This window comes from Lipophrys pholis (assembly GCF_963383615.2).
Source record: "Lipophrys pholis genome assembly, chromosome: 13".
Classification (NCBI taxonomy): Eukaryota; Metazoa; Chordata; class Actinopteri; order Blenniiformes; family Blenniidae; genus Lipophrys; species Lipophrys pholis.
Window position 1 is genome coordinate 4084122 of NC_137632.1, and position 22400 is coordinate 4106521.

The window sequence follows — 22400 nt, forward strand, 5'->3', positions numbered from 1 at the left end:
AAAAGCACATTTTATGTACGAATTACCTAATATTTTTTTGTGTGGGGAGGGGCTTTTTCCTTAGGTTTTTTTTTTACCACTTTGCGATAGACCACAGATGAGCGAGGTTATGGCTTCGTCCTGTATCATAGCAACGGATGGATTCCGCTTCAACCAATCCCGTCACAGCTCAATAGTGATTGACGTCCCACTAGCCAATCAGAGGCTCCAAAGGCAACCAATTCCGCCCATGCCGCAGTGAATTGTGGGATAGAAAACTAAAGCGACAACAGACTCGTTCCCCCCTCCCTTTTTGATCTAAAAATCATAATTTTCTCAGGCTGCGTTTCTGAAGTCAGAGAAATGGAAAATGTGCACCTGGCTGGGGAGGACGACGATCTTTACTCGGGTTATAATAATCCGACGCTCGACGCCGAGGTTAGTTAGCCACATAAGCTAAGCTACGGTGCTGAACATCACTTGGGTAAAATGTGTTGTATGTATTAATGTACACTGTGATCGAGACCACAAAGAGAAAAGCTCTGTGGTTTAGTGTTATTGAATACGCTGGACAACGTGTGAAAATGAAATGACCATAATAAGGATTTGGTGGATTTGTGGTTAACACTCACCTCACAACTTGAATGTGAGCAGACTTGGAGAGTTTGCATGTTCTCCCTGTGTGTGGCTTCTCCCATCTCCGTTGGGAGGCGCTGGAGCCAATCCCAGCTGACTCTGGGCAGGATATTCCCTGAACTGGTCTCTAGTCCATCACATGGAAAACATAGAGAAACAACCACACGCACCTCCATTCACTTCTCGGGACAAGTTAGTGACCAAATGGCCTCACATGCATGTTTTTGGACTTTGAGAGGAAAACCATGGGGAGAAGATGAAAACTCCACACTGAGAATCCAGCCAGTATTTGAACCCATGACCTTGCTGCGATGAGGAGAGAGCTAGTAACCACTGGTCCACTGTGCAGCCCTGCTCCGGTACTTCCACAGTCCACATGCAGTCCTTCGAGGTTAACAGGTTTATATTTGCCTTTAGGTGTGACTGTAAGTGTTTGACTGGCCGTCTCTATGTTGTGATGTAGATCTCCAGAGTGTTCCCTTCTCAGTCAGCTGGGATCGTCAGTTCCATGGATACAAGAATTGAGACTACTTGGCCCCTCTGACATATTTCCTTAATTTCAAGGCTCCTTACAAATGCCATGAAAGACAAAATTCCTCCTTCACATGCATGTAAAGATGCAACCTTAGGGATAGTAACTGATATTCATGCGTTCACCAACATATTTAAATATACTTATTCTGTATTGAACTCAGGTTGCCATCGAGGACGTTAAGCACTTGACGTGATATAGATCAAACTAATTGTCCTTTTAATCATTTCATGATGTTACTTTGCTATATATTCTGTGCTCTTGGTCTGTCAAACTCTTTCATTTGACTGAATTGCAATGCTTTGGCAAGAACATCTTTTGAAGTTTATTGAAATGCATTGCACTGAAAATTAAAACTGATTGTTGTCCCATTTACAGGATCTGGAAAATGATGTTGGCTTCCAGCAAGTTGTGCAGACAAGTCATGGAAGAAGACCTCCGGTATGTAGTAATGCTATATTGAGTGTTTGTGTGTGCAGTAAAATATCTACATTGTGCATAGAAAATATATGGTGATAGGCTCAGTGAATTTACACTTGTATAACTATCATACCTTCAATTGTCTAGATGACTGCCAAATTTCCTGGTACCACCACCGGAGCTCGACCTTTGGCTACTTCTTTTGGAGTAAGTACGATGAGAAACTTTTGATGATTTGATTCATAAAAAATGTATGAAAACTGTTTTAGTATATTTTTATGAGAACACCAAACAAATTTTGAGTTCTACCAGATCAACTTCAGTATAAGTTCTCTGGTAGAAAAAAAAAAAGACATGAAATAAAAAATGTTGCACAGAATAGATGTTGACCTGTAATTTCAATGAAATATTCCGTTTTCTTACTCTTTACTTTCCTGTTGTTTCACAAAGTCTCGGATGGCCACTTCCATGGCCAGACCAATGACTGGAGCTGTGCAGGTGAGGGACATGAAATTACCTTTTAAATGTGCAGTCATATATTGTTATTTCTTTATTTTAAGTGGTTTTATCATCCCCACGGCTCCTCACAAAAGTGGCTTGTTTTTGTGCTTGTCGACAACAATGATGCATTTAAACCAAGTTATCTCTGTAAATCGTAAATTTTTTGAACAGTAATCATCAATATTTTCTAATTTGACAGGATGGGGCAGCTCGGCCAATGACTGCTGTCACAGCTGCAGGTTACTCTTCCTTCATGACCCGCGGTGAGTAGGAAGTTATTCATCTTGAATGGATGTCCTCACAGAGATACTATATTGTGCAATTACTTTTTTTTCATTCATGCTTTGGTAAAACCGGTCTGCTTTTCTTCTTTCTAAAACCTTCTACATTGACAATGTATTCCTCTGATGGTGACAAGTGACATGTTTGTCTTATCAGGCTCTAATTTTGACCCTCTGGGCCAGTCCAGAGGCCCCGCACCTCCACTTGAAGCAAAGAATGAAGACACGTGAGTTGTCTTCATTTAAACTGGTGTCTTTCATCGTGACAGGAAAGACCAGTCCCCAGAAGTGTTTAGATGATGGCCGATGATGATCTAAAGTTGTAATTGTTACTTTAAAATAAAAAAATTAAGTAAGAAAGTATGAGAAAATAATACTTTCCCAGTTTAACTAAAAATATAAATTTGTCTTGGTAGAAAACACTTTTATTTATTTATTGATAAAAAAAAATTTATTCTGAAAATCTTCAGTAGTGTGCATGACATTGCTCATACTAGTGTTCTTTGACTTCGACACATTTATGCAATCATTGTTCATTATTGGCGTCTTATAGGCCTGACGAGAAGATCAAGATCCTGGAGAAGAAAGTGATTGACCTGTTAGAAGAGAGCGCCATGGCACACAGCAAAGGAGCCTCACAGCTGGTCAGCTGTCATTCTTCAACATGTTCCTTCCTGTTATGGACAGTGAACAGCCGATACTGTACAAATTGAGTTTATCCTCAGGAACCTGTAAACATAGGTTTACCATCCCACGTATTTGTGGCATAACCTACTGAGTTCCAGCAATATTACAGCAGCTTGCTCAAGCTTGAAAGTGATTTCTCATGGAACTCCGTTTAACAAAGTATTTCCAACTTCTACTGTTGTTTGTTGGGACATTGTCACCATTTCGTCACTGTGTGTTTTTGTGACGTGTTTCCTCAGGCCCTTGAAAAAGCTAAAGAGGCAGGGAGGAAGGAGAGAGCGCTGGCCAGACAAAGAGAACAATCTGGCAACGCGGAGCAAATCTGTCTGGATCTTACATATTCCGTAAGTCTGTCTAAATCAGGGGTGGGCAACCCTGGTCCTCACAGGTCGCAGTCCTGCATATTTTCCACGTCTCCCTGCTCAAACACACCTGAGTTATCGTGATGACGCTCTGCAGAAAGCTTGATAACGAGCCAATAACTGCTGTCAGCTGTGTTGATGTGAGGACACATTGAGAACGTGCAGGGCTGCGGCCCTCAAGGACCAGGATTGCCCGACCCTGGTCTAAATAGTTGTTTCAAAATGCATGTGCTTCTCAATCCACCTTGTGTTTGTTTGTGTTGAGTCTTTATTTTTTTTGTTACTTTGCGCTCTTCACTTCACCCTGCGGAGGCTGGTAGACGTCCTCCTCTGTGCCTCGTTCTCTCAAACGTTTCCTCTCAACTGCTCTCAAAGTACTTTGAATAAGAGATCACAACGTTTCTTGGTTCGACCTAAAAAAGGGAGAACTTTTATTTTCCTTGTTAATAACACAGTGTATATTTCATGATGTTCTTGTAAAGGGTTTTTATAGTTGCACTGCAACCTCAGAGTTTTATTGGCTCAAGAGAGAGTCCAAAATATTTGACACAAAATTGTTCCATCATTTATTGTGTTTTTGTTTTTTTTCATATTCATGCATTCAGTCATTCACATTGAAGAAAAATGGTTTCATGTCAGCAGGAGAAAATGATCTATCTACCTAACCACTGAGCTATGCACGCCCTCCTTTATCAAAGACAGATTAAAGCTGAAGGGTGGTTCAGGTAATCACTCTATTGCCCTTTTTACGATTTATTGCAGAAATATTTAATTGTTTTTTTTCCCACTCCTTACCAGGTTTTGCTCAACCTGGCCAACCAGTATGAAAACAATGAAATGTACCCTGAGGCTCTGAACACCTACCAGGCCATCGTGAACAACAAGATGTTCAGTAATGCAGGTGAGCAGACCACTTTGCTTCCTGTGTTTAGACTCCTCGACCTCTCACGGATTCCTGCTCATCCTTGTTTTTTTTTTTTTTTTGCAGTAAATGTATTTAATTTCTGACACAGCACATTTCTAAAAACAGAAATGGATCTTGAAGGTCATCATAGTACATATTTTGTGTCAGGATATTCCTCTTGATTCTACCACCAATGCAGGAAATGTCTTGAAATAATACAAAGATATATCTATACATGAAATTGATAGATTTTTTTATCCAGTTAAATTTTTTTATTGAATTTTTTAATGGAAATAACAAAACAAACAAAAACACATACAACAAATAATAATGACAATAACAACAAGGCATATCTTACACTGTACAATCAAACTAACCCCTCAGGGTTATGTCTCTATATGAGTCCAAAAAGGCTCCTGGGAGGCAGCACCCTCTTCTGTATTTCCTTTAAATCTGTTGAGTATATAGTCATAGGATGCAGTCTCATCCATTACATTTGTCCATTCTTTTATGTTTAGAGGTTTAGCTGTTTTCCAATGTCTCAAAATAATCCTGGAAGCAGTAATCAGTCCAACCATAATAACAGAAAATTCACCTTTTGATGAGTTTGAGATCTGTCTCCCTGCAGACACAGTTCAGGAGTCAACAGAACCACCGAGCTGCTCAGAACCTTCACCACATTAATCCAGAATGGCCTCACTACTGTATTGACAGATTATTGTGCGTCTTTCCATCAAACTGCTTTTTAAGGTCGCCTGAAAGTCAACATGGGAAACATCTACTTCAAACAGAAGAACTACCCTAAAGCCCTCAAGTTCTACAGAATGGCACTGGATCAGATCTCCAACGCTCACAAAGAGATTCGGATGAAGATCATGCAGAACATCGGAGTGGTTTTTGTTCAGATGGGCCAGTACTCGGACGCCATAACATCTTACGAGCACATCATGAGTGAGAGTCCCAACGTCCACGCCGGCTTCAACCTCATCCTCTGCTACTATGCCATCGGTGACAAAGAGATGATAAAGAAGGCCTTACAGAAGCTCATCTCTGTCCCTCTGCAAATCGATGATGAAGACAAGTATATCCCATCTAATGTGAGTACTTCACAAACTCTCACAAATTGCAAACATTTAGTGATCAGGATTTCTGAATTAGATCATTTTTTTCTATTTGAAAAATACTTAAATGTTCTTATAAGGGTCTTATAAGATTATTAATTCTTACACCTCCAGTGGAATATTTCCATGATCTAACGTTTAACTCCTCTCTACCATTTGCTAAATGGTTCCTTGTCATAGTAATGAATCCGTTTAAGAGCACAATGGAGTCATTTTCTGTCTTTCAACTTCCCAGTGAGCAGAAAGACTGAGATCATTTGAGTTTTCAAAGATACTCAGCCTATTAATTATTTACCATGAAGTTCTGATAATGATTGAAGATGCCGTTAGCGGTCGGTTAAACCTTGTACTCTTTCAGGACGACACCAGCACAAACATGGTCACTGAGGCCATTAAGAACGACAAGCTTCACCAGATGGAGAGAGATCTGTAAGGAAAACCTTCATTCCAGTCAAACACAGTTTACATCACAAAGACATGAGTCTTGTCTTGTCTTGTCTTGTCTTGTTGCAAAAAGCCTCTGACTCTTTGTTTGATCATCTTTGTCTTTGTTCCCTTTATGCTGTATACAGAAAAATCCAGGCTGAGAAGTACATCATGTCTGCAGCAAAGCTCATCGCTCCAGCCATTGAGACTTCTTTTGCTACTGGACTAGACTGGTTTGTTGTATTTAGATGTATTTATTTGTACAGTTGCAGTATATTTTGCGATCAGATTAGTTTAACACAATGTATGGAGGTCATCCGCTACTATTCTGTTGTGATGGTTTCAGGTGTGTAGACATGGTGAAGAGCTCTCAGTATGTTGAGCTCGCTAACGATTTGGAAATCAACAAAGCCATCACGTATCTCAAAGAGAAGGATTTCAATCAGGTGAGTGTGTTGGTCTCAGCAGCATAAAGCGAAATACCAATTTAATGTTTTTGATCATTTCCACAAAAGTCCCAAACTGAACAAATGACCTTCATAATATCAAGCCTGCTGAAGTTGCCTCCTAAAGCTCGATATGCATAATATGGATGTTGCTCATAGTTGCTGTGGAGCAGAATTGTAAATTAAAAAGGTCATTTGTTTACACAGTGCATGTAATCAGTTGTGAATAAGTGCTATCTCCCTTCAACTCTGTTTTTGTCCCCCCCCCACCCCCATATTTTTTTTTTATAATATTGCACAATGATTGGCCGATGATGTTCATACTTGACCGTGTTTTCCTGCTCAGGCTGTTTTAAACAGACTCAATATTTCTCATCGCTCCCCATTCTCTCTTGCTTTTGTCTTGTTTCCTTCCCGTCTGCATGCCTAAGGTTGAGGTATGTGTGTCTTCTGTTTCCATGTTCACATTTAGATTGAGTTTGGTACTTTCCACTATGAAACGCCACTGCATATGCATGTCGTTTTTTTTCTCCAAATATTGGTATTGTCACTGTAATTGGTTTAAAACCGACAGACCACAGAGACAGTATTTTTGCACAGAGCGAAATATACATGTGGTTCTTTGTTTAGCAAGATTAAAGCATTGGGCACTGTGGAAATGGAGCACCACCAATGGAGTGATGGTATAGAGCAGGTCATATAGCTCCACAATATTAAACAATTAAACTGGCTGTACTTGATCCATGCGTGCTGATCTTACACTGTTTAGAGACAGCCGAGGCGGTGGAGCCACTATTTCTTTGCCTCGCTGGTAGTTTGTCCACAAACTAACATTCAAGATTATAACAAAATCTCCTGTTTATAATGCACTTACAGTGACATAACAACCATCTACAGGCTCTGATGTTTTATTAGTTTTGTTTTGTAGTAGGTGGTAAATACTGTCAGTGCTTTTGTTAAAGGTTGTTTTTTCTATTATGCTTATTTTTGAGAAATTCAGATAATTGCTGAATTGACTTAATATTTTTCAGTGGCTTCTTTCCTGGTCTTTTTCTGGCCAAAGCGTTCAGTTTTGTCACTTAATGAACATATTCTAGTTCTTACTAATAGAGAAAATGATAACTAGACGAGCAATAACCATTATGCACTGGGAAAATTAGCTTGGACTTAAGTGACGTTCTGTTACTAGATCATTGTGGAGGGTTAACCTGACTGTATTTCATTATGTGTTCTCAGGCTAAGGAAATACTGAAAACATTTGAGAAGAAGGACAGCAGAGTGAAGAGTGCTGCAGCCACAGACCTTTCTGCCCTTTACTTTCTGGTAAGACATTTCACTGTGAGATACCAAACATATGAGGTCTTAGATGCCAAGATTCTTCAGTCTTTGCTGCAGAAAATAGCAAAATCTTTGTTGTTCTCCCTAACTTCTCCTCTAACCTTTCTTTTGATCTTTTTAGGAAAAAGACTATGACCTGGCTGATCGATATGCTAATCTCGCCATGAGTGATGACCGCTACAACCCCGCAGCGCTTACCAACAAGGGCAACGCAATGTTTTTTAAGAATGACCACGAAAAGGCCGCAGAGTTCTACAAGGAAGCACTGAGGAATGATTCTTGCTGCACTGAGGCGCTCTATAACCTGGGTATTGGCTGTTTTTTTTTGTTTTTAATTATTATCACATAACAGTAGTAATTGTGCAGTTTTTGATTAATACCAAAGTGACATTAAAACCAAATATTGAAACGAACATTTGATCTCAGACCAAAGATACAATAACTAATGACACAGTGGTTCAAAGAGCAGGTCTGACGTTGAGTCATTGCTGCTGTTAGTAACTTTTGTCATCAGAGTCAAAAGTGACCAAGAAAAGTTTCATGATTGTTGTTGTAACGTCGACAGCATCTCTATTTGTTAAGGGGAAATGTATTGATGGACCTACTCGGGGACACTGTTGCTCCAGCAAAGACGGGTCTATGAGTGTTTCAGGCGCCGTGTGTGTTGTAGCCCAGTGTTCGCCTCTGACCTGGGAAGTGTTGTGAGCAGCAGTCTGTGTGTACATGTAGAGTTCAAGCAGGTGGAAAGACAACTAAAATGTTCTACTCATGTAAAAGGACACGTTTTTTGATGAAAAAATTTTAGTTACCAGTCAGAAAAAATTTGTAAAAGTAAAATGTAGCTCATATGAAATGTACTCAGAGTATAAGTTACTTAGTTACATTTTTGACAGCAGGAGAATGGTCTCTCCTGAGTAGTGCAAGAAATTCCATGTGATATAAATCCACCTTGGCAAACAGAGCTTCCAGTGCAGAATAAGGCTGTTACCTCTCTTGCACTTGAAGCCGAAGTGGTCCCTATATATATATATATATATATATATACACATTGTTGTTTAATTTGATTTATTTAGTTCAATAGAAAAGGGGTTTCGCTTTGCCCTTGATCCGTTCCAGTAAAAATTACAGAGTTTGAAAACAACTTTAAAAAGCACAAGTACACAAAAAAAAAAACCTACTCAATTACAGTAACATGAGTAAGTGTAATTTGTTACTTTCCACCTCTGGGTGCAGTATATAAACTTTAGCAAATATCTTACTACATTTATGATAAAGAACAAAAATTTTTTTTATCCCATGATGAATATTGAAGGTAATAATGATCCAAAGTGTTTTAAAACTAAACGTGAGCTTTAATTATAACCAGACAGAGGCGATAACTATTGGCGCTAAACAAAAAAGGACAGGAAACATTTTCTTGTAAAACATTTGGTCCTGTTAGCTCATGTAGAAATAAAAGGAAGTTTGTTCTTTATGGAACGAGAACAACATTTAGCATCTTATAATACTGTAAACAAGTTAAATTGTATAATGATGATAAGTATAAAAACTTTATTCAAACATTCCTTCACTACTTACAGATGAAATGCAGCTTGTTATTGTCCACCTCTTGTTGTGAACTGAATTAACTGAAGTCAGAGTTGATAAAACAAGTCATGTAGATGGAAAAGTGGAACAAAGATGTAGAAAAAGAACCAATTCAATTTCTTTACTTTAGTAAAAAGAAAAGGGTACAGGTTCCAAAATGTTCTCAAGTACAACATTAATACAAATGTTTAACTTTATTCATACATGAATAAAAAAGTTTAAATAGATGTTCATGTAGTATAGATACCTGAAAGATTGGCGATAAGCACTTTGTTTCATGCCACCCCTGACTTCAGTTAATGTCGACTTTTTGCCTCTTGAACTTGTTCCAGGTTTAACTTATAAGAGGCTGAATCGTCTGAAGGAAGCTCTGGACTGCTTCCTGAAGCTCCACGCTATCCTGAGGAACAGTCCACAAGTCATGTACCAGCTGGCCAACCTGTATCCTACCGATAACCCATAACTTCTGTGTATCGCAACCAGTTCAAATTCACAATTCAAACTGGCCTCCGGTGACCTTTGACACTTTGGTCTCAGTTATGAGCTTGGGGAGGATCCCCAGCAGGCGATTGATTGGCTGATGAAGGTCATCAGTGTAACTCCCACGGACCCCCACGTCCTGGCAAAGCTGGGAGAGCTGCATGACAGCGAGGGAGACAAATCCCAAGCTTTCCAGTACTACTACGAGGTATGAGAAGTATACGCTTTTGTGCTTTTAAACTGTTTTGCTTAACATTGTGGCGCCGGTTTTCTCCAAGTCCTTTAATGTTGTTGCTCATCAGTCCTATAGGTATTTCCCCTCCAACATTGACGTCATCGAGTGGCTTGGAGCTTACTACATCGAGACACAGTTCTGTGAGAAGGCAATCCAATATTTTGAAAGAGCCACACTCATCCAGTAAGTGACCATCCTGACTCACTGAAGGAGACATATGTGTGGCTATACATATATATTTTTTGTACTGCTTCATCCAACTCAGGAGTGAGGCCCCCAAAGCCATCCCAGAGTTGAATCAGGGACCTTTTCACGATCAGACGAAAATGCTGATCACTACACCACTGTAGCCTCCGTACACGTACATACATATACACATACTTCATTGATCCTGGAGTGAATTTCAATTGTCTGCTCGTCTTACATTCACAAATTGAAGCAGTAAAAAGTAATCCCGAAGAAAGATCAAACGCACTAATAACATCAAACACACTTAAAACAGCATGTTTACCTAAATACAGAGGTTACAGAACGACAGCCATGACAAACACTAAAAAGTTGATATTTCAATAAGAATACACAAAACAACAGACATGAATTTACCAACAGATGCACGTTTCAATCAGCTGCTCCTGCGAGAACAACACAGCTTCCTCAACGAATTAAACAACTTCTCTGGGAAGACTGAAGCAAACAATAACACCTCCATTTGAAAACCCATGGCCCAGATTCAATTCAATTCAACTTTATTTATATAGTGCAGAATACAACAAAGTTATTTCAAGGCACTCTTACAGCGAAAACCCAACAGGTCTACATGAGCAAGCCTAAGCGACTGTGGAAAGGAAAGACTCCTGTTTTTATAGGAAGAACCCTGCAGAACCAGGCTCAAAGGTGGCAGCTTTCTGCTACTCCGTTTACGGTGAGGGGATAGAGGAGAGAAAAGGATAGAACACAACGACAAGCAGATATTTATCTGTCTGTCGGAAAGGTGCTGAGGGAAGGTGCTGACCAACTGACCGGGGTTCCCACACACATTTTCAACACCTTTCAAGTCTGCCATAATTGTACCGGTGTCCCAAAAGAACACAGCGTCCTCCCTCAATGATTACTGCCTGGTAGCAGGATGAGGTGCTTTGAGAGGCTGGTAAAGGACCACATTGTCTCCAGACTTCCACCCACATTCGACCTGGACCAGTCTTATCGCCCCAACTGCTCCACAGAAGACGCATCTCCTCTGTACTGCACCTGGAACGGAAAAACACTCACGTGCACATGCTGTTTCTAGACTTCAACTCTGCCTTCAATACCATCATCCCACAGCATCTGATAAATAAACTGGCCCTCCTTGGTTTCAGCACCCCCACGCCCGCAAAACACCCACCCACCCCATCCCCTGTCCCTTCAACCGCCGGGCTGCGTCCTGAGTCTGCAGCTGTTAATGCTGATGACCCATGACTGCTGCGCCAGGTCCACTACTAACAACATTGTGAAGTTTGCAGACGACACGATAGTAGTGGGCTTCGTCAACAACAACAATGAGTAGACCTACAGAGAGGAGGTGAAACATCTGGCTTACAGAGAGGAGGTGAAACATCTGGTCTCCAGAAAGGAGGTGAAACATCTGGCTTACAGAGAGGAGGTGAAACATCTAGCTGACAGAGAGGAGGTGAAACATCTGGTCTCCAGAAAGGAGGTGAAACATCTGGCTTACAGAGAGGAGGTGAAACATCTGGCTTACAGAGAGGAGGTGAAACATCTAGCTGACAGAGAGGAGGTGAAACATCTGGTCTCCAGAAAGGAGGTGAAACATCTGGCCTACAGAGAGGAGGTGAAACATCTGGCTGACAGAGAGGAGGTGAAACATCTGGCTGACAGAGAGGAGGTGAAACATCTGGTGGACTGGTGTGAGACCAACGTCACAAAAACAAAAGAGATCATTGTGGCCTTCAGGAAGAAGCAGCACAGCCACAATCCTCTCATCACCAACAACTCAGCCTGGAGATCGTCGGCAGCACCAGGTTCCTGGGGGTGCAGGTAACGGACTCTCTGGACTGGGACAAACACTGGAACCCTGGTAAAGAGGGACCAGCAGCACATCTCCCTTTCTCACCTCCTCCTACAGGGGAACTATGGAGAGCACACTGACCAGCTGCATCTCGTCTGGTCGAAGGCCTGTAGCGCCTCCGAGTGGAGTGGTTGGGGGGCAATACAAGACGGGGACAGCGGAGAAAATCATCAGAACTTGGCTTCCTCTCATCCAGAAGGTTTCACAGAAACGCTGTCCCCCGACTTCCACCACTGACTGTTCTCGCTGCTGGCCTCTGGAAGAAGGTTCTGCAGCCTGCAGAGCAGAACAACCAGGTTGAACAGGAGTTTATTCCCACATGGCATCAGACCACTGAATAATAATTATTCCCCCCTCTTCAGCAACCCACACACACACACACACACACACACACACACACACACACACACACACACACACACACACACACACACACACACACACACACAGGACTGCTCCACCGCTTTGTTTATTGGGGTTTTTTCTGAAAAGAAAAAAATACAATCACACATATGAAATAAATAGAATTATTGGTTAAGATAAGATTAAAAAAAACACACAACAAAATAAAAATAAAACAAGAATAAATAACATAATAGTAATACAAATACATATATAAACATACATGCATACATACACATACATGTTAATACATCTTTATGCAATATACCTATAAATATTTTTATAGGTATATTGTTCTATTTTTCTATATACTATTTTTATCTATATTTGTGCTGGCCTGAGCCATCGCAAAACAAACAAACCAACAAAATTTCATTTTGATGGAAGTTGAAATGCTAAATAAAGTCTGTCTGCCTGTCTGTCTGTCTGTCTGTCTGTCTGTCTGTCTGTCTGTCTGTCTGTCTGTCTGTCTGTCTGTCTCTCTGTCTATTACACCAGCAGCTTCCTTATGCAACTTTTCAGTCTTGCTCGTATCGTCCAGAAAATATCAAAGACATTATGTCATTTTATTATGTTTGTCTGGCTTGATTAAGTAACACTCGCTCTGCAGGCAAGTCATTTTCTACATGCTCATTTACTGAATTTCTTTGTGCCGTGTTCTTCAGACCAAGCCAGGTAAAGTGGCAACTCATGGTGGCGAGCTGCTACAGGAGAAGTGGTGAGAAAAACACTTGTTTTCACGGGATTAAAAAAGAAATACAGATTCATAAAACCTGAATTATTGTTCTGACTTCCCTTTTTCATCTCAGGAAACTACCAGAAAGCCTTGGAGACCTATAAAGACATTCACCGCAAGTTTCCAGAAAATGTGGAATGCAAGTTATTGTGTTTGTTTCACAAGTTTGAACAAATCTCCTGACCGAAAGCAGATGATCCCTTCGTGAGCGTGCAAAGAAAATAAAAGAGTTGTGCCTGTGTTTATGTTTCAGGCCTGCGTTTCCTGGTGAGGCTGTGCACAGACATGGGATTGAAAGAAGTCCAAGAATACGCCACAAAGCTGAAAAGGATGGAGAAGAAGAAGGAGATCAGAGAACAGGTATTGCTCTCATCGCTGTCGTACGTGCTCAGTGAGATATTTTTGTTCATGGAATCGAATGAGTCGTATACACTGGGTGATGATCAGCTTTTGTTGGAGGGGGGGGGGGGGGGGCAGGTGCTCAGTGGAAAATGAGGGCACCTTGTGTGGCGTGTGGAACCTGCCTTATTATAGTATTATAGCAGTGTCATTCTGATCATCACAGAGTACTCACTGTTTCTGTAACTGTCCATGAACCCGGCGCTGCTCTGGACTCCAGACATCTCTGCTTCTCCGCCGTCTGTCGTGTATTCTGGTGCTTCGTCTCCCTCATCCTCCACGCTGGTAGATGGTCTATTGCAGGACGGCAGAGAGAATAGAATAATGGTGATTTGAGTGAGACTGCCAATGCATTAGAACACCAACACCAGACTGTATCTGCCAAACTCCAATACCCGACATAGCTGTGTTCTGCACACACATTTTAATTTGGTATTTATCATTGTCATCGTTTTAGTATTAGCGTATTCAGGTAAATACAAGGTTACTGCAAGCGTTGAAACATAGAACTAACTTATGGTTGGTACAAAATAATATATCTATCTAGTATAGCTTCATGCTTGATTTAGAACCACCAAACCACTTTGTGGTTTTAAAATGTTAAATTAGAAAGCCAGTTCAATTTAAAAATCTGAGCTTTACAAGGCCCTAAACAGTTTACATGACTCTGATCTTGACTCTGACCATCATTGGTCACAAGATAATATATGCCTTAAAACTGACTAACTCACATTGAAGTAAAACCCCCAAAATATTATAATTAGATAATTTCATAATTACTGTTTTGCCACAAGTCATATGACCTGTATTAAATAGCTTTTAACAAAAAAAATAATATATATATGTGTATTTTAGTTTAAAGAATTCTCTGCTGTGCCGAATATAAAAAATGCAATCACTCCAATTCTTCATTATTTTACTCCTGTTGCCCCTGATTTGACATACAGCATTTACATACAAACCAAAACTACCAGATGACTTATGAGGTCTAGGAAATTCAAAAACCACCAGAAAGCAAAGCAGTCGGGTTTGTATCTGGATGTCATTATACTCATGCACCATTACAGTCAGAGATAACATGAATATAACACACAGTGATATTGAAAAACTTCCAGAAAGTTGAAGTTAAATTGCAAAAAAATAAGCAAAAATTAAGAACTCACTGACTGCATATTTCTTTAAGATTCTATAACCAAAAATAAAATGAACCCAGGCTTCTTCCTAACATGATTTATGTTAAAAATAAATAAATAAATAAAAAATAATAATGTGATATGGTTTAATAGCACTCAGTCGGTTTGATTTAGAAACTTTTTGCTGGCGCTTATGTGAACATACTGGGAGGTTAATATTTGTAAGTTGACATGCGTACATTCTGTGTGTCAGCATGACGTTCACACAGCTTAGACATTCATTTAAAGTTATAATGTCATGATTGCTGAGGAATATTTATACCGTAGTGTTTGATAGACTTGCTGACGTTCCAGGACTTTCATAACACGTCATGGTATCCTGCCGTCTGCTCGTGGACTCGAACAAGGTGACTGAAAACATGCGAGCGTCCTTCTGCTGCAAGATGAGTCGATGTGGCGCCAGATGTGCATGAAAGACAGATGTTTTTCCCTTGGGCTGGTGTGTGTGTGCGTGCGTGCGTGCGTGCGTGCGTGCGTGCGTGCGTGCGTGCGTGCGCGTGTGTGTGAGCAGTCTCTATACATCTGTCCACCAGCAGCCTGAACCTTTCAAACAGTTTCAGCACTAAAATAGGCCTTTTTAGTAATACTTTTTTTTTTTTAAGTTTTCTTTTTAATCTAAACTTAAAGAGGTTATATTATCCAGCTTTTCATCACTTTCACATGATCTCATTGGTCCAAAATTATCACCTTTTCATAAAAGGCCAAAACAAATACAAACTGTAATTATCCCATCCATTACTTTTGAAATCAGTCCTGGTGTTTTGAAGAGGCTAAATGACCCGTTAGAAAGAAAAAATATCCATAATTCTTCTCAGATATATAAGATATATATATATATAAGAAGCTGCATCAAAAATAAGAAGGAGAACGAGAACCAAGTGATGCATTCCGTTCTTGCACATTTTGTGTTTTCAATCCTTCAGATTTATGCTCTTCACTCCACACAGCTGCATGTAAAAATCTGAAGGTGAAAAACAATGCCGAGGCTCCAGATGCTGCATATTTTCAATCAATTCTGTAAACTGCTTTACTCTGGATATCTACAGTAACGTTACATACTGTAGTACTCTGCAAACAAAAAGATTTTTAAGAGTGATCTTGTATTCCATGACTCAATAGTCAACTGCTCCTCGGTTTAGAAAGTCTAAACTGTTAAAAGTTCCATCTAAAATTCATTCATAATAAGAAAGACTCTCCAGACACATTTCACAAGTTATTCCTCTAATCAACAGATATTCACTCCGACCCAGCCAGAAACCCAGGAGACTTTCTTGTACCACATTGTCGCACCTCAAAGCATCAACTTTTAATCCGATTCTGGACAAATCATTTGAAATGCTTAAATCTTAATGGAAATGTTTTTATTCATCTCCAGTCTGAATCGTATCCCGGTGACTCTGACTTGATGTGTTGTGACTGTTTTTCTGTAAAGTTTGTTGACGTGGAGGATTTTATAAATTGGGCTTCCTTCCTCTCCTGCACAGTCAAGTTTTATTATATTTTGAAAATGTATGAAACACCTGTGATCTTCAACTTCAGGAAATCACAACCAGCTGCAGTTAAACCTCCTGGACCAGAGAACCCGTCTTAAATAGAATGACAGACAAAACCATTTCCCTGAACTGACCCTCCACCCTTCTTCTTCTTCTTCTGTCCTCGGCGTCCTGCAGAGAGTGAAGTCAGGACGAGAGGGCAGTGCCAGAGGTCGGAGAGAAGGCAGAGAGAGCAGCGCAGGCAGTGCCGGTAAGTTAGTTCACCAGGACATGTAGGGCTGCCGCAGTTTAATTTCATCTCTTCACATCTTTCTTATTTTTTTTTTTTTCTGTTCTGCAAACCTCAAAAGTCTTTAGCATGAGGGAAAATATCAGAGTTAGTGCTTATATTTTTGTGGGTAAAATGTTTTTGTAAACCTCAACGTTTAGGTGAAACATTAGGAGCATGTTCTTAAAAAAAAAAAAAGTAATGTTAAAAAAAGATTTAAGTCAGAAAATATGTTGATTTAAGCAAAAGGCTATTTTGGTTCTTCCACCAAACTCAATCTAAACAATTTCCAGCCTGGAATCGCTGCTCTTGGCATCCAAGCCTGTAATCAGTGTCTTACTCTGCGGTTCCTGACCTTTCTAACACCATGTTTACCTCGGAGAAAGGTTAAAGACCCTAAACTATCCCAACACTGGCAGACGCTCTCGTGACGTGGAGACTGTGGGATGTCTCATGTTATGTTCAGGCAAAGCCCGTGATCTCTGGAGCCCCACCAGGGGCCACCAGGGGGGTCCTGGGCCTCATGTTGGGAGCCGCTGACATTAAACCACCAATATTCTTCTCATCACTTTGTTTTTGTTTCACGTGTCGCCACTTCTGTTCTTCTCTCCACTCTTCCACTCTAACAGCCAGCTCCACGCCTCTCCTCACCTCTCCTAAGAAGTCCAACATGCTGGGTACTGTGTGTGTGTGTGTGTGTGTGTGTGTGTGTGTGTGTGTGTGTGTGTGTGTGTGTGTGTGTGTGTGTGTGTGTGTGTGTGTGTGTGTGTGTGTGTGTGTGTGTGTGTGTGTGTGTGTGTGTGTGTGTGTGTGTGTGTGTGTGTGTGTGTGTGTGTGTGTGTGTGTGTCAGTCTTTCTACTGCCTCACTACACATCAACAACCGGTCCAGACTCACAGACTGGCTCCGGCCCTGGAAATCTGGCTCATCAGCAAATTTTCAAATGCAATCCAGACACATGTGAGAGTTGCCAAAGAGGCAGGAACAAGGCCCAGCGTCTCTCCGCCGTGCAGCTGAACGTCTCCAGTGCAGCGTAGTGAGATATTTGCTGTATGTCAGGCACATCTTAATGTCTCGGTGCTCCACGCTGCCAGCACGTCCATTAGCCTCCCGTGTTGAGAATCACTCCATTAGAAAAGCTCTCCGAGGTTAACAGCACTGACTCACTATATTTGTCACAACATAAATAACCACGCTTCTTCTCCTTTCTTCCCCCTTCATGGCACAGATGAAGTCAAAACGGGTGAGAGAATGAAAGGTTATAAAACAAAGAACAGACGTGTTGTTTTCCCTTTTGCACTCTACTTTAATTTCCAGTCATTTTCTGTGATTTCTCTTTTTTTCCTTCTTGTGTTTCCATGCGTCTGCTCTCTGGCTCCTCTGTCTTCATCTGTATTCCCGCTCTGGTTCCTCTTCGCTCCTCAGTGTCTCAGCCTGGATCTAAACAGTTCAGTCCACTGTTGGACTCAGGGAGAGGTATGAAAGATTCTGACCAGAATAAGTACATAAACATGTTGTTGGACTGGTACCAGGAGCTTTATGAAGCAAACTCTCGAGGTTTGAGGGATTTCATCTGTAAATCACATGTTGCTTAAGAAACATTTTGTCCTGACACAACACGTGACCTGCCTATGAGCAAAGTAAAACTACAACATTAAAATATTCCTTATTGCATCAGTAGGACTTTAGAAAGTGATCCCACTCAGTCACTTTAAGATTTCTTACATATTTATTTGCAATTTATATAACTTCATTATAAATGTACAAAATGATCATAGGTTGGAAAAAGTGAGAGATTTTCAACTTTTCCAAAGTAAAGGAATGGAACTTCAGTGTTTGTGGTCAGAGCGGCTGAGGTGGACCCAGAACGCTCCTGACAGGCAGCTGCGATGTCAGACTGTGGTTTGATATTTGCTCTGAGGCAGGGAAGAGAACCGGCAAACCTCGAGTGCACCTGACACTTTTCTCATCTCTTCTGTAAAGTCTGCATATCTGCAGCCCTGAGAAAAGGCGAGCACGTTGGCAGCGCCGGTGTTTACCCTCAAATTCCCACCTTGTTTTCTGATGAAAAGGTGCGATTGTGAAGAGAAATGATGAAGATGAAGATGTCGACCGTTTTAACCTCGCGTGACTTAAGTCAGCTTCACCTGGTAGACGGAGAGCACACGCTGAAGAGTTCTGCTTCTAGATGGATCAACACGTCCTTTGGCGTCTTGTGGGGAATGTGAATTCTTGTCTTTTTCCATCATAGGAAACATCAGGCGGTTGAAGTTTGCTCTCGTCGGTGTTTTGCACTCGTATAATGTAGAAGAAGTGGCTCAGATATTGTCCAGGAGGAAAAGGGGAAAAGAGATCCCGTTTTCCAGCCTGCATTTCATCCTGCCAGCAGTTTGTGCAGCCTGGTGTGAGATATTTAGGACGGTGAGGGAAGGTGGAATATCGGGCCTCCTTCCTGTTTTTCAGCTTTCTGCCGCCGTTGATCTGCAGTTTCCAAGGTTACCTGGCGGCCAGATGTCAGCCGCAAGCTGCTGTCTTAATCATGGCTGTACTTCGGTTCATGAGACGCAACGCTCCACACACACACACACACACACACACACACACACACACACACACACACACACACACACACACACACACACACACACACACACACACACACACACACACACACACACACACACACACACAAACAACCACAGCTGAATAAAAGGCGTCCCAGCCCGGAGTCAGTGCAGTTAAATGTGATTCCTTTAAGTGACAGAAGGCCACTTGTACTTATTAGGCCCATCGGAATATTTCGGTCGTGACGATAATCATGATTTTTAATAACAACATATAATGTTTTTTAAAAATGTGCACATGAGGATTCAGCACTTCTTGAACAGAATGTTTGCAGAGACCTTCATGAGCTCCGTAAAGTCAGAACTCAGTTTGATGGATTGGATGACACAATAATATTTTTTACATTTTGACAGTCGTACTTTGAATTTGATTTGATTATGTCAGCTCATTAGAAATGTTCTGATCATAATGCAATGATAAAAAATGTCATTAGAAGAATAATAGATATTTAAGTAAGTATATTGTCTGTAGATAATTAAGCTGTGATGGTATCAGTCAAAACAACTATCTGGAATATCTTCAGCTTCAGTCAAACTAAGTTCAAACTAGAAGAGATTGAGCTGAACTGACCTCAGACAGTGACAAACCTCCTGAAGATCTCAGCACCTAAACCTCTTTCTAAAATGATCTCAATCCTGTCAGGTTCAAATATCTCAACATCCCTTCAATCTCCTAATGGGAAGAAGATCTCAACATCAACAGAGACTCAACGTTTTGCTCACAAATCTGTACAAATACATTCAAAATGAGCAAAATCACAGGCTGCTCCCTCCCCATTCACGGTTGGATTAGTGGAGAATGGGATCTCGCTGTGGCCTGGTGGGGGCCCGGCTGGCAGCCTGGGGGCGGGCGAACACACACACACACACACACACACACACACACACACACACTCATCATTGAGATGTGTTACTGATGTTTTCTACCATCATTCGTTCAACTTTCAAAATCATGTTTTTCTTTTGTTGTTGCTTCTTTGTTAATTCATGTTCCTGCTTCATGTTACTGTCTAGATAGAGCTGCTCAGGCTGGTTAATCTAGAAAATCATGTGACTGTCTAGATAGAGCTGCTCAGGCTGGTTTATCTAATAGTAGTTGGAAAGTATTTGAATCAGTGTGATAACTGTAAATAATATATGTAGCACTAACAAGAGTAACCAACCAACCAGCGTAAAATACAAGGTTCTTTGACCGAGACCATGTGAAAGTGTTGAAAGCTGGATAATATGACTCCTTTAAAAGTGGTTGGGTTTGACAATAAATGGTGTTTTAGAGAGAAAGAAAAAACTACTTTTTTCACTAGATCACTAGAGCGACAGTAATGTGATGTCTGATAAACTGTGGTTTCATCATTGGGTGACATCTGCTGAAGTATTAACATGCTGTCGTTTGTTTAGAATCAGCTGAGTAAAACTGTCAGGCTGTAAAAAGTAGAAGTCAAACTGCTTCTCTTAAGTCGAATTTAAGTTATAATCTTCAATTCAAAGCAACTTCTGCTTTTCACCAGTATAAATAGTTTAGTTTAGAGTGACATTCAAACATCTTTTAACTTTGTCTAATTGACTTTAAAATGAAGTTCTGAGTGGGGAAGTATTCCTGGTGTGTTTTCCTGCAGACAGCGGTCACAGTGGGCACAGCGGCGGCAGCACTAAAGGAGAGCGCCTGAGCGCCAGGATGAGGTCACTTCCTGGTTCCAATGAGCCCTACGAGGCCAGCAGCCCAAAGGAGCTGGGTAAGATGATGACGTCTCTTTTTATTTTCTAACCTTTTGTTTTCTTTGTGGGCCAGTTCCATCACATATGTTTGACCCCTTGCACTAAAAAGTCCTCAAAGTTATAATTAGTTACACCACAGGACTTCTAATTGTATTTAATCATCAGAATATAGCGTCTGAACAAGTAGACTGTCAAACAGACTAAAAACTCTTCAAGGTACAGTATGTGAACATTAATTGATCACAATAGAACCCATGTTTGCTCTCAGTCGAGCTCATTTAAATTATTATTATTATTTGATTTATTAACAACAGCTTCCAAACGCGTGCACACATTCTCATTATAAATACCTCCTTTAGATAACGTGTAGGAATGTAGGGCTGTAAGTGTGAGTACTGTGTGACTGGGTTCACATTCTGTCTCCGCTGTGCAGACGCCTCCTACGTCGACCCGCTCGGGCCTCAGATGGACCGACCCAAAACTGGCGCCAAGCGGCGCGTTGACGACGACGACTTTGGTGATGAAGAGCTGGGAGACGACCTGCTGCCAGAGTAGCTGTTTGAACTCACAGCAGAATTCATCTTTAATTAAAGGAGTCACCGCCCGGAAATCACACATTTCCTTGTTAAAACATGTTTATTGGTGTCGGCCTCAGGAGTTTGAAAGTGGCTGAGCTTTTTTTTGTTTGGACTCTTTGTTCAAACCAGAATCACCCACAAGGGGGCGCACCGCAAAACAGGAGCTTTTGATTGTGCTCCTGTGTTAGTCGCAGCAAACCGCTACCGTGACTGGTGTGAACTTTGAACCCAATGTGATTTAAAATGACCCTCGTATTGAATTTTAAAACCCCAGGGTGCGTCGCTCTACAGCGTGGATGTTTGTATTCAGCTCCACAATCGGTTGTTATTTACCTGGAATGAAGTCCCAGAAGTGAAGACAGTCTGTCCTCTCTGTCCCTGGCTTGTTTCAGTTTTTAAAAAGTGTGTTGCTCCAACCAGCCAATCAGGAATCAAACCCTATATAGTGTCATCAGGGGTTTAGCCAATCACAATCAAGGTAGGCCCTCCCTTTGACTCCTTCCACAATTAGGCAGCTCTGCTCTGGCACATGGCGCCACGAGAGGAAGTACTTCCTCCTCTTCCCAAGATGGGCATGTGTGGGCGGAGCCAGTCCAGCTCACACAGACACAGCAGATTCTGAATGCAGCTCCTATGATCCAATATTCAAATGGCGGAAAATTCAGGAAAAGTTGGATTTGGGGAAATAAACTTTAAATACAATGATTCTGGACCAACGAGACTCATGTGAAAACGTTGAAAAGCTGAATAATATGACTCCTTTAAAGACAATTTAAGATACACTGGATATGTAAGAATACTAGGTGACACCTCCTTTAAAACACAAAAGTTGTAAAGAAGTATTTATTGTTTTTCTTTGTTTATATTTTTGATACATGTCTCATTAAAATAACTACTTGTGCATTTAAGAGGAAAACTGCGTTGTATTTTGAGTACAATATCCATAAGAACAAACTATGTGGTCTGACCTTTTTCTCAAGCAAGACTCC

General features: G+C 40.9%; 1 protein-coding gene across 4 annotated transcripts; it reads left to right on the forward strand.

The window, feature by feature from the left end:
* The first annotated feature begins 236 nt into the window (after positions 1 to 236).
* On the forward strand, positions 237 to 22323 carry ift88 (intraflagellar transport 88 homolog). 4 transcript variants are annotated; one of them, XM_080478024.1, is made up of 26 exons: positions 237 to 417; positions 1526 to 1588; positions 1715 to 1774; positions 2018 to 2065; positions 2268 to 2331; positions 2507 to 2576; positions 2903 to 2993; positions 3276 to 3380; positions 4197 to 4299; positions 5053 to 5399; positions 5782 to 5852; positions 5996 to 6082; positions 6196 to 6295; positions 7532 to 7618; positions 7755 to 7941; positions 9553 to 9661; positions 9758 to 9908; positions 10003 to 10118; positions 13071 to 13123; positions 13215 to 13280; positions 13395 to 13501; positions 16404 to 16476; positions 17124 to 17171; positions 17722 to 17736; positions 20734 to 20850; positions 21267 to 22317. In XM_080478024.1, the coding sequence occupies exons 1-26, from the start codon at positions 343 to 345 to the stop codon at positions 21386 to 21388; spliced, it is 2535 nt and encodes an 844-aa protein (XP_080334150.1). In that variant the 5' UTR covers positions 237 to 342; the 3' UTR covers positions 21389 to 22317. The 4 variants fall into 4 exon arrangements, with proteins under 4 accessions (XP_080334150.1, XP_080334149.1, XP_080334152.1 ...); XM_080478023.1 differs by having other exon boundaries at positions 245 to 417; positions 6196 to 6301; positions 21267 to 22323; XM_080478026.1 differs by lacking the exons at positions 17124 to 17171; positions 17722 to 17736 and having other exon boundaries at positions 245 to 417; positions 21267 to 22323.
* Positions 22324 to 22400: the final 77 nt, after the last annotated feature.